Source organism: Nuphar pumila, chromosome 7 (genome assembly GCF_984573655.1).
Source record: "Nuphar pumila chromosome 7, dmNupPumi1.hap1.1, whole genome shotgun sequence".
In the NCBI taxonomy this organism is placed as follows: Eukaryota; Viridiplantae; Streptophyta; class Magnoliopsida; order Nymphaeales; family Nymphaeaceae; genus Nuphar; species Nuphar pumila.
In genome coordinates this window covers 104454325-104472663 of record NC_143255.1, presented here as the reverse complement: position 1 = coordinate 104472663, position 18339 = coordinate 104454325, and the positions used below count along the sequence as shown (strand labels likewise).

Sequence of the window (18339 nt, the reverse complement as noted above, 5' to 3'; positions counted from 1 at the left end):
CGTCTTGATGAGAATGGGTGCATGGGTCCATCCTCACACCATATGACCTGGATCCCATTCACATATGCTGACCTCTCAATCTGAACCTCCAATATAAAAAGGTGCTACGCTCTGTCATCACGTAAACCTAAAAGCTAAAAACAAAAAAAAGGAGGAAAAAGAAAAGTTGCATTATGCAATGTGGCCACCTTTGTTTAATTTAAATGTAAAGCAAATAATTAGCCAGCAAAAAGACTCTTTTGACCCATTTCAGTAACTAGCAACATCAAATTAACACGAACAGAAGCCATATATGGGAAGGAACCCCTTCTTAACACAGGCAGTCTTCTATAATTAAAGATACGTTTTTCTTTTTTTTAGTGAAAATTAAAGAGATATATGTCAAGTGGCAGACAGTGAGCCTCTAAAAGGTGATCCGCATCTAAAAGGTGTTCCACCCACTTTTCTGCATGTTTCTGGCACCCTTTATGGGTATCGGTCTTATATATTCTTGTAATAACATGGGTAGGTGAGATCGAGTATCTACACTATTTTTTGGAAAAGTAGCACGCTTGCATATTTGACATGACCCTAGGAATCACATGGGTGATTATATTGCAGTCAGGAGCACTATAAAGGCCTTTCACATTGGTAAATAAGTGATAAGGTAACGTGAACGTAACATAGGCCCGGTTGTCAGGAGTCTAAGATTTTTGGAGTTTTACGCTGTCGGGCAGGACCGGAGGTACGGCAGGATGAGCCAGCACCTTCACGCCGGGCATGGTTTCTTTGGGTTTTAAATTTAAAAAAAAAAAGTGCTAGGGTTTACTTTTAAGTCTGCATGAATGAAGCAGAAAGTCCATTGAACTGAGATGGTTTTGATACCATATATAAACTGCTATGATTGCCTCTACATGGTTTGCTTATAGTTGGGAAGTCTCAACTCTCAAGTACTGTTGCTATTTTAGAGTTTAGATGCTCCTCTCCAGATGAATGATACAAGTCTTGACTATCCCTTTTATTTTCTAGAATGCACGTCTTACTAAATATTATAAAAGCAGACGCAAAGTACCAAGTGCAAAAAATTGGATGCTTTACAACTTTTTCTTAATTGACATTATTGTCATGGGGGTTGACAATATAATTAAAATTTGTATGGGCATGTATATAGAGTTTTCATAAAAAAAAGAGAAGTGTTACTTACATGACATCGTCATTTTTAAAAAATAATTAATGAGCAAACTATTGATAAGCTCTCTCTCTCTCTCGCCTAATAGGCATAAAATGAGGAAACTATTATTTTCTTTTTCTTTCTCTTTCTCTCCAAAATATCTTTCTCCTCCTTTTTAATAGTCATAAAATGAAATTCGGTTGGAATGTTTTAAAATTATCAATATATTTATGGTTCTCGTGATTTTTTTACTTTTAATCTTGATAAATGTATATGAGATAAATATATTTTTTTCATTTGAGTTATCTTAAAGGGCACCGACATATGGGTGGGCCGATCATCTAGTATATATAAAGAAAGAAAGTCATTTTTACTCTCTCTCAAAAGAAAAAGAAAAAAAAGGACAAAAGTTTGGATCATGGTAGATCTGAGTAGGGGACCGAGTGGTGGACCCTTTCTGTGAAGTGCGTCCAAAATGTGGAAATTTTGCTGGATGAGGAATTCAGGATTGACAAGTTCGTATAGTTGGATATGTCAAAATGGAAAAAAATAAAAAGCTGTAGCTATTTAGATCCAAAAATGCCAGTTCAAATAACTAGGAATTATTATAAGTTCAACACTCGCGCGCGCGCACACACCCACACACACATCGGGTAATTGGTCAACTCAACTGTCATATTACTTCCGAAGAACTTCAAGCACATCTCCCTAACATGGTCCCAAAAATAGCCCAAGAAGTTTCGTTCATCTGGTAAGGGCTATTTGTGATAGTGATCAAATTTACATCATGAGTTCAAAACCTACAAATGCCCATCCCTTTCTGCAAAGTTGAATCAGGTTGTACTCCTTAGTGGGCAAGTGACACCTGGTGTTTTACACCAATTAGCTGGCCAGTGAGTGAGGTGGTTTTCCCAGATTTTATATATATATTAAAAAAAAAAAAAGTGGTCCCTAGACTAGTGCAATAACCAGATACCAACAACAAGAAGTCCCCAACTTTGGAAAGAATGGAGACATTTTTGGTACGTAGTGATCAGGAACCTAGTGGCCATCTAAAGCACAATCGCTTTGTACTTAGGGGTGGCAAAACCTGACACGACCCGCCAACCCGCCTCTTAGGCGGGTTCGGGTTGGGCTTAAGCCAACCCGTTTAATAAACGGGTCAACCCGCCTAACCCGTTTATTAAACGGGTCGGGTTCGGGTTGGGGGTATGCAAACCCGTCAACCCAGCTGACCCGTTTAATAAACGGGTTAGGCGGGTGGGTCAACCCGCCAACCCGTCTGCCAACCCGCCAACCCGACCTGTCAACCCGCCAACCCAACCCGTCGACCTGCCAACCTGAGAACCCGTTTACCCGACCCAACCCATTTATTAAATGGGTTGGCGGGTCATGTCGGGTTACCCATTTATTAAACGGGCCAGGTTCGTGTTTGCCACAACCGACCCATTTAATAAACAGGTTGGGTTTGGGTTGAGGTATGCTGACCCGCCAACCCGTCGGGTCGACCCGCCAACCCGACACGATTGCCACCCCTATTTGTACTAACATTAATCAGATAATTCATAGCCAGGCGCCCACAGGCCACCCACCTTTTCATACTTGGTCAAAGAGATGAGAAGCCTATGTGAGGTCGGTGGCAGGGATTTTTTTTGCTTGGATTATCCAAAAAAAAGAAAAGATGACGAGGTTCAGCTGAGTTTTGGATCAGGCCAAACGGGGCATACTACCTCAATCCGCTACTATTCTATCAACAATGACAAATTTTCAAATTGCCCGCTGTAAAAACTGCCGCTATAGCCTCACTTTGTTGTAGTGCAACCATAAATTTTACTTATAGATTGTCGGACATGATCATCACATATTGATCTGGACACAAACCTGCCTTGAAAACATCTAAACCAATGTCAAGGACCATTTTGCATGGACACGGGCACCCGACTTAATAAGCTTATCGTGCAATGTTGAGTGAGTTTGCCCGGTTTTATATTGGATAGAAGTGGTTGGTTAATTAAAGTCTGAGCCCTTTATATAACCCTAGTGCAAAAGATTGTTTGGCCATTCATTAAACAATTTTCTTCCCAACGGAAGGGTTTCAAGATGGGGAAAGGAACTGTGTGGTTTTTCACCTGTCATGGGACAATCAATGTTCGAATCCCATAAAGAATGTCCCTTGGTGCAAGGTTGAAGCTGGGTGTGCTTCCCATTCAATATGAGGGCCTCAAGGGTTTTACCAACTATTGGTGATGGAGGGGTGTCTTTTCACCTAGGCAAAAAAAAAAAAAAAGTATGGTCTAATCTAAAGTTTCTCATGAACGATGAAACAAATGAAATTGTTGTAGAATTATTAGATCACAAGAAACATGGCATGCATGGTTAATCCCATATTAGAAGGTCTGAGTATCCTGACCATATCTTATAATATGTTGCATCCAACTACGTCTAAACCGTAGTCACAAATGTTATTATACGGATTATCTTCGTAAATGAAAATCTCAGGATAATTTTAAAAGTTTTGTTTTTCTCAGAAAAATATTGATATAATTAAAATTTAAAACATATAACATTTTATATTCCAATATAAGAAAGCATTAAAAACATTAAAATATATAAAACATAAATATCACATTTGTAACATGATAATATTACGATAAAAAATGATATATTCAAAATAGGTGATATTTGAAAAATATCACATTTTTCGTGGGATTATACTGGATTTTTTAAAATTTCATTGATAAAAATCGGGATATTTTTCCCAAAAATGTCTTGACATTTGTGGCTATGATCTGGACCCACATCAAAATCAGACTTTGGGTGGTTCCCACCAGATCCAGTCCAAATTCCACTCTCTATGACTGTGACGACCATGATGATAATGGAAGGGTCTACTATAGCGCCTTTTTTAGATTTTGGGAAATCACCCATCACTGACCACACCATGGCTGGCCTGCGGATGGTAAAACCTTGAGGTCCCACCTGCTCACCTGGGAGACCAGCTTCGACCTTTTGTGACAAGGAACGCCATAAGTGGGTTTTGAACTTGTTACGTCCCATCAACTTGGTGATATTTACAATTCGCCCATACCAGATGAGCAAAGCAGTTGTGGGGGCATATCACCGTTATCTTTGCCTTGCTGTCATGCTGCTCCACGCTTCACATCTTCCCTTAGGGGCATGACCTCTTATATCCTTTATCCATGTGATGAACAGCATCCTAGCTTTGGAAAAAAAATCTGTGGGACCTATATCTAAGAAGTAAACAATCCATATGGTTTTTTTCTTTTATTCATAACCCGACGAAACTGCACCCGGCACAAAGACCTGGTCATGGTGGCTCAACCTGCCATACCTAGGGTTGGCAATCGGGTCGTGTCGGCAGGTTGGCGGGTCAGCATACCTCAACACAAACCCGACCCGTTTATTAAACGGGTTGGCTGTGGCAAACATGAACCCGACCCATTTATTAAACGGGTAACCCGACACGACACGGTTAACCCGTTTAATAAACGGGTCGGGTCGGGTAAACAGGTTGGCGGGTTGGGTTCGGGTAAACGGGTTGGCGAGTGGGTTGGAGGGTCGGGTTCGGGTAAACGGGCTGACAGGCGATTGGTAAGGGGAGTGGTAAAGCCCGGGGGCACCTCTGTAAATTTGCCTCCTCTAATTGTGGTTGGGAATCACTATCTGAATTGAATGGAACTGAAAAAGGCATCGTTACATACTTGGTTCCCTTGAAAAATGCTCCTTTAACCGCCGCCTGTCTGACATTTGTCCCACCCTTGATGATGGTGAAGGCCATGTGTCTGTCCTAGGACGTGCAACCCTTGTTGCCTGACCACACTGTCCTGTCATTGTCAACCGGCGTACCACCTTGAGTTGGATTGCACCTTACACGATTTGCGATCATGATGTCCTCCACCATCAAGACACGGCATTGAGCCTCCCCTGCCCAGGCAAACCCGTCCTCCGCAGGACACGGCATTGAACCTCCTTCATTGAGTGGACGTCGCTGTTGTGCGTTCGGTTTGATCCCTCTCCCTGGGCGGCATCATTGTTCGGGCTAATGTGCTCGCCTGAGTCGCTGTTGTCCTCCATTCCAATTGTCTTTGTTTTCATGTCCTCCGTTAGTGGTTCGAAGCGGTTCGTCGGCCTTTGTTTCTGACCATCCTTCCCTTGTAGTTGTAGTATTTGTTTCCGGGTCACCTTCACCTGGTGCCCGGGGTCGGGTAAATGGGTTGACAGGCGGGTTGGTAGGTCGGCAAGTCAACTTCGGGTAAACGAGTTGACCTGCCTGCCTAACTTGTTTATTAAACGGGTCAGACGGGTTGGCAGGTTGGCATACCCCTAACACGAACCCGACCTGTTTAATAAATGGGTTAGCTAGGCGGGTTGACCCGTTTATGACACGAACCCGTTTAAGACAAACCCGAACCCGGCTAAGAAGCGGGTTGGCAGGTAGTGACAGATTTTGCCACCCCTAGCCATACCTACTATTGTCATGCCAGCTGCATAAAACTCTGAGGCTAGGACCCCTGCCGTCGGAACCTATGCTACACATTGGCTTGAGTAGAAGGTTTCATGATGCCCATGGAAAATCCATATGGTGTTTGGGATGCTGCTCATTGCATGGATGAACCGCAATCGGAGGAGTATCAATATTAATCCATCAGCCAACCCGTGACCTGATATGCATTTTTACACAAATACTTGTGCAAATAATATCCTATTGAAAAGAGCCAACCTCATCACGATGTGATCATGCAGCGTGATCACATCGTGATCCTTTCATGTCCTAATAAGGACGCTCCCCGAGTAACTGAATCCAGCACATTTGGTTCCACGTTTGTCGCCTGCTACCTCCATACGCCTTTTTATCAGTTGGTTGTTCTAATCTCTATTCATTGTATATCCTCACCCAGTTTGTTATCATCGGTACATTGGGTTGTTAAACCTGTAGTTGCCGCCTATAGCTCCTTTTATATATATATATATATATATATATATATATATATATATATATATATATATATATATATATATATATATATATCCCTGCTGTAATCGATGACTGATAACTATAGAAATAATATGACAGTGCGTTCTTTCTCCCATGGATGTAAGCTTAAAGCCAAACCACGTTAACTCCTGTGTTCTCTTCTCCTCCTCTTTTATTTTATCATGATATCAGACATCATATCCACTGCCTGTTATGTATCAAAACGCTACCCAACTAAGCCATCAACTACGTGACCCCATGAAAATGATTAGGAAAAAAAGTCTATCCTTGTCACATCTACAGATATTCGGGTGTAAGTGCTTCATCTACCTACAAAAGAGACATAGAGACAAATTTGAAAAAAATGCAACTAAATGCGGTATTCTTCTATAAACAAGAGATATAAGTGCTACGACCCCTTAGCAAGAAACTCTTTTTCTCCCGAGATGTCGAGTTTTTTGAGGAAGAACCCTACTACCAAGATAAGGACTCATCCTTTTTTAACCACGAGCTCCAAGGAGAGTGCACACCACAGGATACTATCCCGATCCTACCCGCCTTAGATGTCAGAGATATATCCCTTACCAAGATCATTGACAATGCGTCATCTGAGCGTCCCAACATCGATGTCTCCACTAGTCTGAGTGCACAAATGCCTGCCGAAAGCCCTGCTGAGCACGCCGTCATACCACAAAAATTTGGTAGAGCTACCGGATGCCCTAGCAGACTAAGAGACTTCTACACCTACTTCGCCTCTAAATTTATCCATCACCCTACCGAGAAGCACATATCGTTTAACGGCTTCTCAAACGCATATCTCTCATTCTTATGCAATGTATACTCCAATACGAAGCCATCAACATTCAAAGAAGCCAATGCACAAGAAGTGTGGAGAGCAGCCATGGATGAAGAACTTGCAGATCTAAAAAAGAATGGGACATGAAAAGTCATCTCCCTCCCCTCGGGCAAGAGATCGGTGGGTTGCCGATGGACATATAAAATCAAGTATCGCAGTGACAGAACTATTGAACGGTATAAGGCAAGACTAGTCGCAAAAGGGTACACCCAGGTGGAAGGGACCGACTATCACGAGACTTTCGCTCTAATTGCCAAAATGAATTTCATCAGAATTATCTTATCTATCGCCGCAAATCAAAGATGGCCTCTATATCAACTTGATGTCAAAAATGCTTTTCTACACAGAGAACTTTAAGAAGAGGTATATATAGAGCTACCACCAAGACACCCAGTAAGAACAACAAAAACCTCGTCTGCCGATTAAAGAAAGCCCCATATAGTCTCAAGCAATCATCTCACGCATGGTTCGCAAAACTCAGTGATGCCCTCAATCACTTTGGTTTTCAAAGAAGTCCATATGAGTACTCCATATTTAGCAAAAGCAGCACCGCAGGCACTGTCATTATCCTTGTATACGTAGATGACATCATCATAATAGGGGACTATCTCAGGTTAATTAATGTAGTAAAAGACCATCTCTGTCAAAAGTTTGAAATCAAAGACCTTGAAAAACTCCGCTACTTCTTTGGTATAGAAGTCGCACAGTCAGATAAGGAAATATTCCTGTGTCAAAAGAAATACGCCATGAACTTACTCAAAAAAGTCAGCATGCTTGGAGCCAAGGATGAGGGAGAACCTGCACGTGACATCAACAGCTTCCAAAGACTCGTGGGACACCTAATGTACATCACTGTTATGTAATCCGACAACCCCTATGTGGTCAATCTCATGAGTCAATTCATGCATGACCCAAGGATTTTTCACCTGGTCATCGCTCACAAGATCCTGAGATACATCAAGTCATCCCCAGGCAGAGGAATCCTCATGTGCAGGTACGATCATACAAAAGTCACAAGATACTCGAATGTTGATTGGGTATGAGATCCAATTGACAGAAGGTCCACATCAGGATACTGCACATTCGTGGGGAAAAAATTAGTTACATGGAAAAGCAAAAAACAAAATATCGTGGCCAGATCCAGCGCAGAAGTCGAATATTGGGCAATGACCTTTGCGTCCTGCGAGCTTATATGAATTAAAGCACTCTTATGTGACATGAGAATTTCCAACCTTGAGCCCATAGAACTAAGATGCGACAATCAAAGGGCCATTCATATCGAGGCAAATCCAATTTTTCATGAGCGAAAAAAATACATTGAAGTTGACTGTCATTTTGTGAGAGTGAAATTCAAGTAGGGATCATATCCACCCTGCACGTCAGGAGTACTGACCACTTGGTCGATATCCTCACTAAAGCTATCAGTAGTGATAAATGTCAAGACATTGGAGCCAAGTTGGGACTAGTCAATATTGAATCTTGACTTGAGGGGGAGTGTTGAAAAGCGCCAACCTGATCACGATGTGATCACACATATTCGGTTCGGATAAGGATGCTCTCCAAGTAACTGAATCCAGCATATTTGATTCCACGTCGCATGCTACCTCCAGACGCCTTTTTATCAGTTGGTTATTCTCATCTCTATTTATTGTATATCCTCACCGAGTTTGTTATTATCGATACATTTGATCCCTAACACCTTGCGGCATTATCCTTATCAAGGATAATGATGTTGCCGCCTATAGCTCCTTATATATATCCCTGTTGTAATCGGTGACTGATGACTATAGAAATAATATGATAGTGTGCACTTTCTCCCATGGATGTAGGCTTAAAGTCGAACCACGTTAACTCATGTGTTCTCTCCTCCTCTTCTTTTATTCCTTTTATTTTATTATATTCATTGGATGCCATTCATCCACAGGCGAGCTACCCATCCAGCATGGATGGCTTTTTGCTCTCAGCAGTTCCGATGCAAGATGCACTAATGCAATTCATCTAAAGCATCAACGACACTGAAAACTTCTGTGGAGCCCATTTGAAACATAAGAAAGGCAGCTATATATATGGTGGTTGGATGCTCGAGTGAATAAACGACATCCCAATGGACCCTGATGGCATCAACGTTGGCGTACTCCTGACCTCATCTGTACTCGATTGAAGCTAACGAAAGAATGGTAGCCTCGTATCATTGTAACATCCATTGCATATGTGGTTAAGTGATTGGGCCGAGTACTTTACAAAGTACTCGGGCCACACAAAACACAAAAAATCACTATGGTGTGTAGCAATTTTTTGTATAAAACACAAATACAGAAAATCACTATGCCCACAATGATTTTCTATCTAAAACACAAAACACAGAAAATCGTGCAGTGACTTTTTGTGCCCCCACTCTCGAGTGCTAATGTTGTCAATATTGGTATCGGCACTAAATGGTTGGGCCACCAATTCCGCTGTATCGGCCGATACGATACTCAACTGAATTGTTTTGTATCGACCCAAAAATAAAAAAATTATTATGTGTTCAGAGGTGGACCCAAGAATTTAAGCTAGGGTGGGCACAAATGCACAATAAAAAAATATTTTTTATGACAATAAATTATACTACCAAGTGCACAAAAAATCTGAGAAACTATAAAGTCATATTCATAATTAGGAACTTTGGTTGAAACTAAACAATATGTTTTTAATAATAAAGAAAATTAATTATAATTGTACAATATCATGATAACATGCATGTATACTCCAAAATTTAGTTTTGTTTGATATAAAAATCAAAGAAGGTACCTAATAATGTAGTGTGACTAAGCTCAAACTTCGATTTTGAAATACATTCAGCAAAACGTGACAAAGAAACACAAACATCCTACAAAGAAATAGTTAATTAATTAGTTAATCTTTTAAAAAATCTACAAAGAACATTATAAATGCTTTATGAATAATTAAAAAAAGTACAAGTCACTCAAAATAAAGAAGAACATAAAACATATTTAATAAATTTTATGTCTTTCACCCATTTATCTTTATTATAAGGTCAATAAATGAAAGTATCAACCCAATGATCAAAAGATAATACAACTAATAGCAAACTAAAATATATTAACATGTTTTAAAAAAGGTCAAATAGTTAGTCTAATGAATACCATTTACAATTGGCCTCAACCATTTGTCATATTTTGAAAACCATCATAGTTGAATATACTAACATTTTTCATTACATGCATAAGTGAAGTCCTAAATTGATTGATTATCCAAGTAAAAAAAGATTTATGTTCTTCAATAAATTAAAATTTTTTTTTTGCCCAATTGTTCGGTCTAAGAATACAAATACATCTCATTTATAAAATATATTTAATTATTTCTCTAATCAAATCACTAACCAACCAAAGTTTTTCAAATAACTTCTAAAAAAATTGTATATTGAATTACTAACAAGTAACAACTATTAAATAAGTAACAAGTATTTAATAAGTGAATAAGAACTGAATTAATTGAAACAAATACGTACTAATTGAAAAAAAAACATAAAATTCTCAACTATGCTAATTAAAACAAAAAATATATTAAATTATATTATTTTAAATTCTAACCAAAATCAAATATTAAAAAATACATTACACCCTAAAAGCATAATCCAAATTCATATCATTTAAACAAAATAAAAAGCTGACCCAACAATTACAAGAATATGAATACATTTTTGGCCTAGCTGTTTAGTCCAAAAATATAAATACATCTCGTTCTCAATCAACGATTACACCATAACATAGCCGAATTCACATAAATCAAGTAAAAAAAATAGATCTTCACAAAAAAAACTGAAAACCCTAAAAAAACACTAAAAAGAAGAAAAAGAAGAAGTGAAATAATGACTGCCGCTAGAAATCTCAAAATCTTACCTGAAAGATATGACGGAATGAGCGAATGTATCAATGAGAAGGAAATATTGTTTCCAGATAGAGAGGGGAGGGGCACTGTGTCGCAACCTCGCAAGGAGGGCAGATGGCCAGAGAGAGAGAGAGCACCACCACCACAGGTGGGTGGGGTCAGGTATGGACTGTGGAGCCTCACGGAGGGCGGAACAACCGAACAGGGTGGGTGGGGCTAGGCTGTCAGGAGCGGAGCCTCGCATAGGGTGGGACTCGGACGGTGGGTGGGTGGGGTCAAGGGCCTCAGGGAGAGCGAGGGCAGAACATGCTGGGTAGGCCTGTGGGGGTCTGGCGACTCAGGTCGAATCAGGAGTGGACCCTCACAAGTTGCAACTGAACAGGGTGATGACTGGTGCTAGGTGGGTAGGGTCAACGGCAGAGACAGAACATGGTGGCCTGGTGGGTGGGGTTAGGCGACTCAGGCAGTTAGGGGCAGAGCGGCGGAGCCTAGAGAGAGAGAGAGAGAGAGAGAGAGAGAGAGAGAGAGACTCACTAGCCACTAGGGCAAAATCAGGGGAGGGGGATTGGGTCGGGCGCCCCTTGTTATAGGAGGGGAGGCCCTATGGGTCAGGCATGACCCATATCCCTCTTAATGGAATTTTAAGGGTCAAGGTGGGCATGTGCTTTCACCCCCTCCCATAAACGTAGCTTCACCCCTAGATGTGTCAATCATAATGTGACACGTGTAAAACCATTAAAAAATATTAAAATTTATTTTTGGTATTTTACATTTATTAAAAAATAGCCGATTCAGGCCTGCAGCGTATCAAAATTCTGCCGATACGATGCATATTGGCCCATACGCATAACATCACCGAGTACTTTGTAAAGTACTCGGGCCCTATCACTAAATCTGCTGTGCATCCATTGTTAGTTGCATTCACAAAGGCAATATATTCATCTTCCCTGCTAGAATGAGCCATCGTGCATTATTTGCCGCAACACAATCTTTTGCTTTCTTTGCTGCTCTCTCTCTCTCTTCTCAAAGATACGTTGACATGAGGACACGGGATGCAGGTTCAACTTGCAAATTTGAAAACTTTTCAAAAAGAGACGAGTGATTTTCAATCAATAAAAACTATTTTTTTTTTTAAAGTAATAAAAATATTTAAATATTAAAATAATGGCTGTATGAATCTGTATTCGAATCAGCACGTCCGCCCGTGTCAACAGGGACATGTGGCCAAAATGGCGTGTCCTTGTGACTCTCTAATGGGAGCCTGCATGTGTAATGTACAAAGAAGAGAAGAAAACATCTTCATTAAAGAAGAGTTCTATTTCAGGAGGGCTTACTGCAACATGCAGTAACACAACCCCAAAAGATACAGGAACAAAATGAACACAAGAATTGGTACTACTTGCAGTTGTATATCCTTGATGCCTGAACATTATGTTCCAGCGGTGAAAGAGGCTGCCTCGGCGAATCAGGTCCATCAAAATCAATTGCTCTTTCAGCAGTACTGCTCATTCTTGGGCTCCCTTTTCTCTTGCTCTACAAAAGTGTATCAAAGTTTCAACAATTCAATACCATTGAGAAAATGTGATAGTACAAATTCTTCAGATTGAATCGCTCATCGCAGAATCCAACTGACAGAAAATGAATGGAAATTGGAGACAACCAAGAAGTGGCTGAAGTAATATTTCCATTAGTAACATGCAAGAATGAAGGTCAATTATCATAAAAAAAATTTGTTAAAATCTTCAAAAAGGAGAAGGCAGTACAGGTCAAGATGTAGTCATGATTCTTGATTGCAATGCCAGCCTTTGTCGATGAAGATACTAACCTAAAATTTCATAGTTTTTGTCTGGATTACCTTTAGGACCTCTGTTTGTTTCATTCCCAACCTTTCATGGGAAAGGTCAGGGGATTTCTTAAAAATCCTCCCAGTGCAGCATTCATATGGAAGGAGGCATGGAAGGATTTGCACATAAAAATCAGTAGCTGGTGGGGAAAATTGGGGCCTACTTGTGCCAGCATGGCCTTTTCCCAAGTTGTATAGTGAATATATGCCTTACTAACTGGTAATCATTTTTTTGGTGATGATTCAAAACATTGGTCCAATCCAAAAATTGTAACCAAGAGTTCTATGTAAATGTTTAAAAAAATATACATTGCCCAATATTTGAGATTTCATATTAAACTCATATCCAGTTAATTAGGTCATTCCGTCCATATTCTTTCTTGTTCTCAATTCATAATATTAGTGGCCAAAAATACATCCAGTAAGAGCTAATTCTCTGATCAAAAGTTAGCAAAAATACAAAAATTCTTCTTACTTTTGCAGAAATGCTGGATGGAGAACCTTGTTGGCTTCTTTCTCTGTAACACCGTCTTAACATTTTCTTGTTCTCCTCATCCAGAAGCTTGTTTTCTTCAAATAACACTGAAACCTGAAACATAGAACTTGACTTCAATAGAACTTCCATAATAGAAACAATACGTGTGCATGAATGAGAGAGGGAGAGAGATCCATGCCTCTCCTTCTGCTCTGTGAAGGTTAATTCTTAGGTGATCTTTGTCTTGACGAAGAGATTCAACTACTGCAGCCAATGATACTATGTATCGCATTGATGGTTTCAGCCTGGAAGGATTATTATAAAATTGATTAACAGAAAAATGTCAATATAGAGAACACACTATTGCTTGCTTTATGGACTTGATAGCAAAGTAGAATAATGCCCACAAAAAAGGATCTCTACAATTGTTAAATGCCAAAGCTTCCATTCACATAATTAAAATGTTCAAAAATTCATAACAATCTGGAATAGGATGGCTTACTTTTCCCAGAGTTGGATCATCCTCCAATATGGCTCTTCTCCTGCATGTGCCTCCAAAAATGAGCGCCCTTCCACAACAGCTTCTTCCAGCTCCCGATTGTCTTTGCTGAGGGTTGACTCAACCAAAGAATTGAGTAAGTTCTCCTCCAGACTGACGCCATTGAAAAGTGTATCATCCTTTGACATTTTATGGTCAAGTCTGTCAGTTCCATGTGTTCATAATTTGGTGTTGATAATTAAAATACATTAATCTATATACACTACCATATAAGAGTGGAGAGCAGATGTGAAATTTACCATACAAGATCAACAAATCCTTTTACAGCTAAGATATGAAGGCAACAAGAAGATAACAGTAAACAAAAAGGCTGATTTTGAAAGCCGAGTACTTTTAAAAAGAAGAAAAAAGTGACGAGAAAGGATATTTCATGCAATCATTTATCAAGTGCTGAAGTGTGAAAATCTGGAATACATTGTTTCTAGGGAAATAGACACTGTAGTTGCTGGAAAAGTCTAACTATTTTTCAGAAAAATCCTCCATGAGAATGGTAGAAAGATTCAAATATACGTGATTTATTACGGGAAATGATTTTCATCTTGTTCGACAATATTGCTGACAATCGACTGCTTATGTTATCAAATATCATGTGATCAAGGCTCCCAAAGTAGAATGAAATTAAAACTATTTACATCCCCCAGAAATTTGATAAAGCAGAAATTGAAAGGATCACACACACAGTTGCTAATATTGTGTTTCCTTATACTTCTATATATGCCCAAATCAAGTCTTAACTACATAAGATCAGCTTTAAGGGCCATGATTTTCTACTACTTCCAATCCAAACACAACAATTTTGCAAACGTGTTCTTGATAAAACAATTGATATGAAGGTATCCTTATCTCAAAACAAATTCAATTTATTGGAATATAATAAACAGTCCATATTAGCTAAATTTTTTTCTTAATTCATTAATTTGCCTTCTTTTTTGTTTACTTGTCTACATTTTAAAAAAATCTTCTCGATAAAATAATTGCTTACAAGAAACTGCGTTGTCTAACAATATAGGAAACTTATACATCCCTATCTGGATTAAAGGGAAAGCATGCATCTTTTCTTTGCTTGTGTCCAAATTAAACATAAACCAGTGAGGAGGTTATTGGTACATTCATCCACCCATTAAATAAAATGAAGCCTTAACAGAAACCTTGGAAAAATTAATTTCGATACAAACATATTCTGATTCTTCTACCATGCCTGTTACGAGAGCAAGAAAGTGTATTTTTGGTATGGTATGATTTGTGTTTTAACTCAACCAAAGTGTTATTTAGTATTATTTTCACGGTTACGTTATAATGAAATCCTAACATCACACGACTGCACTGGCAACTTTAATGTCACAAAATGGATAGCATAATTGTGGTGTTATATACAATTAATACAAAATGATAAAACACCAATTACAATATACCTGTCAAGAAGATAAAATGTTATTGAAGTTCCATTTCAACTATGCGGAATAGCCTAGTTCAGCATGTCTTACTGGGATTCCAGATATGAAAGATAATGTGGCTTCTTTTGTGTGTACCTTCAACTGTGAACATTGACCGCAAACGAAGCTGTTGTCTTCCCTTGCATTTTCGAGTTCAACAATCTTGCGCCTATGCAACTGCAGCTCCTCGGTTAGCCTGGTTTTTTTCACCTGGAAATCATAAAAGACTAAATCAGGTGAATCCCAAATTTCATCAAGGAAGAGAAGTATCTAAAACTATGAAAATATGTATAGAGAAGAAACAATTTTCGAGTATTACTAAAATTACAGTAAAATTAACCAGAAAAGAGGAAGAACTAGAAAGCATGGAACGCACCATCAGTATCTCGATTTCTCGCTTAGACTGGTTCAATTCTTCTGATAGTCTCCTAGAGGCTTCCTCTGCCTCCAGAGCTCGAACTTCTGCTGCTCTTGCTCTCTCATCTGCATCATTTCCAAAATCCATGAGAGCCTCTCTGTCGTTATCATACAGCGAACATTCCTTACTCAGCCTTGCAATCTGCGTTGTTAGGTCGATCACCTCCGAATGCAGCCGTTGATTTTGCTCGATTGACCTTCTCAATGCTTGTGCATTCATGGTTGCTTCCGACTGAAGACAAAAATCACTCATACAAAGGTTAAATCTTTTTATTCATGATGGACAACAAAACTATAAGATACACAAACCATATAAGGAAAAGGGAAAAAAGAAAAAGAAACCCACAATTGTACAACTACAATTAAGACAAACAGTAAAAAGATGGAAATTATTTGAAACTTATAGAATTACAAAAGAAAAACATATATAATTACAGGGGGGAAAGAATCATTGATCTTGCTGGATTGACTTTCTCAATGCTTGTGCATTCATGTCTGCTTCCGACTGTAGACAAAAATCACTCTTACAAAGGCTAAATCTCTTTATTCATGATGGACAACAAAACTATAAGATACAAAAACTATATAAAGAAATGGAAAAAAAAAACCACAATTGTACAACTACAAGTAAGCCAAACAGTAATTATTTGAAACTGATAGAATTACCAAAGAAAAACATATGGAACTACAGGGGAAAAAAGAGGCCAGCAAAGAAAGTAGAAGAAACAAAAAGATCAGAAGAAAAAGAAGTCAAACAGAACAAAGCAAACCATAAATTCATTTTGTTGAACAAAGATACGAAACACAAATAAATATTTCAAAAAAGAAAAAACAATCAATCACAGGACTAAATCTTGGTATATATAGACAAGAAAACAGACCAAAAGCATTATTAAAAAAGCGGATGACTGAAACAAAAAAGGGGAAAACAAAATAATGGAAAAGAAAGAGATCGCTCACCTTCGCTTGCTCAATCTTCTTGCTTTGGTCGTTCACCAGATCATGCAAATCGAAAACCTGGCACTGAAGCACCCTTCTCGACTCTTCCATGGCGAAGAGCTTCGATTGCAATGTGTCGACAGATACAGGAAGCCCGAGCGCGTTCTCTATCGATTCTTGAATATAATTGTGCAACCCAAAAGAAGGATCCATCTCTTTCATAGAGATCCTTCAGAAAAAACACCCACTACAAGTAGAAAACCAAAGAAAAGCCAATCGGCGGAAATCTGAATCAGAAAACCCAGATAAAGAAATGAAATCCCAACAGAGAATAGGTCGAATTTCGATCCAAGACAGATCAAAAACCCAAAAATCTTGCTCTTGATCCTCAAATCATCCCCCAGAACTCCCGAATCCAAAGAAACCCCAAACTTAGCGATCGATAGAACGACTTGGGGAAGAGGTTGTCGAAGAGAAATCCTAGAGATTTTCGACTCAAAACGAAAGGAGAACAATTTAGGGAAAGATTATAAGGCGTAAGAATGGAAGGAAATGCGAGAGCCTCTCTCTCTCTCTCTCTCTCTCTCTCTCTCTCTCTCTCTCTCTCTAACGCATATATATATTAGATTTGAATTGTCTGAGGCATTAGCCGTTGGACATTCAAATTCCAGATGATTGCTGATGTGGAAGACGACCCTTTTTATGACGACAATAGCCTTTGACTTTTTGAAAATGAACAAGATCCATTTGAATGTAGGTCTATAACCCGACCCGGCACTTTGGTTCTGGGTTAATTGGTTCCGGTTTGGACTCGGATTTGGGTCGGAAGATGCCCATGGACTTCAGCGGGACCTGATACAAGTACGCTTTTTGGGTCTTGAGCTCTAAATGGTATGGTGGGAACCTAAATGGACTCACCATCACAATTTAGGTTTGTGCAACCATTGGCAGATCCAGTAGATTAGATAACTGGATCAGGTAGCGATTAAAGAAACCTAACTAAACCGACCCGAATTTGAGACCTGTTGGAGTGGGTTGAATCTGAAATTTAGAGCAACCCAGAAACAGGGTTGGTCGTGAGTCAAAAAAACTTGGAAACCCAAACCCAACTGGTTCTATGCCGTATGAACCCAAACCGACCCAAACCTAAACCCATCTACTACCTGAACTGGTATTAGGAGCCGAAGCATTTTACACCTGACCCAGTTTGTTCTTTTTATTTTAAATTATATATACCTGACTGATCCATAACACAAACACGTTTCAATAGAAATGTTGGTCATTATTCTCACAAACTTTTAAGTACAAGTTTTTATGGTACAATTTATTAATATGTAAAACTTATTCAAAGAAAATCTTTTACTACAATGAACTTTTGTATCGGGTTTGAACTAAATTTGTTTCATATCGGATCAAACCCAATCCAAGAATGCAACTTTTTTACAAACCAAATTATAGCTGATCAGTTATAGACTCGACCTATTTCGTACATGATGAGACCATAAAAACCCGACCAAGTTCATACTTGGAAACCAAATCCGAACCAGTTTTGTGCAGGTTTGGTCTGGGTCTAGCTTTTAGACAAGATTAAAAAGTAGGTATGATAAAATCATGGTTTTTAAAGGTGTGAGCAGTTTTTGAAAAAAATATAAACAAGGCTTGAACCTTGAGGCATTTTGAGGCGTAAGCCTCAATGTTTTTTTGAGATCTAAAACTTAAATCATCCAAAATTAACATATTGAAGAATATTCATTTTTTGATATGACAAATAAATAACAAT

At 39.0% G+C, this 18339-nt stretch overlaps 1 protein-coding gene across 1 annotated transcript; it reads right to left on the bottom strand.

The window, feature by feature from the left end:
- Positions 1-12191: 12191 nt before the first annotated feature.
- LOC149832738 (uncharacterized) lies at positions 12192-16806 on the bottom strand. Its single transcript, XM_090014682.1, has 7 exons — positions 16581-16806; positions 15580-15852; positions 15300-15413; positions 13714-13889; positions 13411-13516; positions 13212-13325; positions 12192-12426 (listed from the first exon to the last, which is right to left on the bottom strand). The coding sequence occupies exons 1-7, from the start codon at positions 16779-16781 to the stop codon at positions 12289-12291; spliced, it is 1122 nt and encodes a 373-aa protein (XP_089870808.1). The 5' UTR covers positions 16782-16806; the 3' UTR covers positions 12192-12288.
- Positions 16807-18339: the final 1533 nt, after the last annotated feature.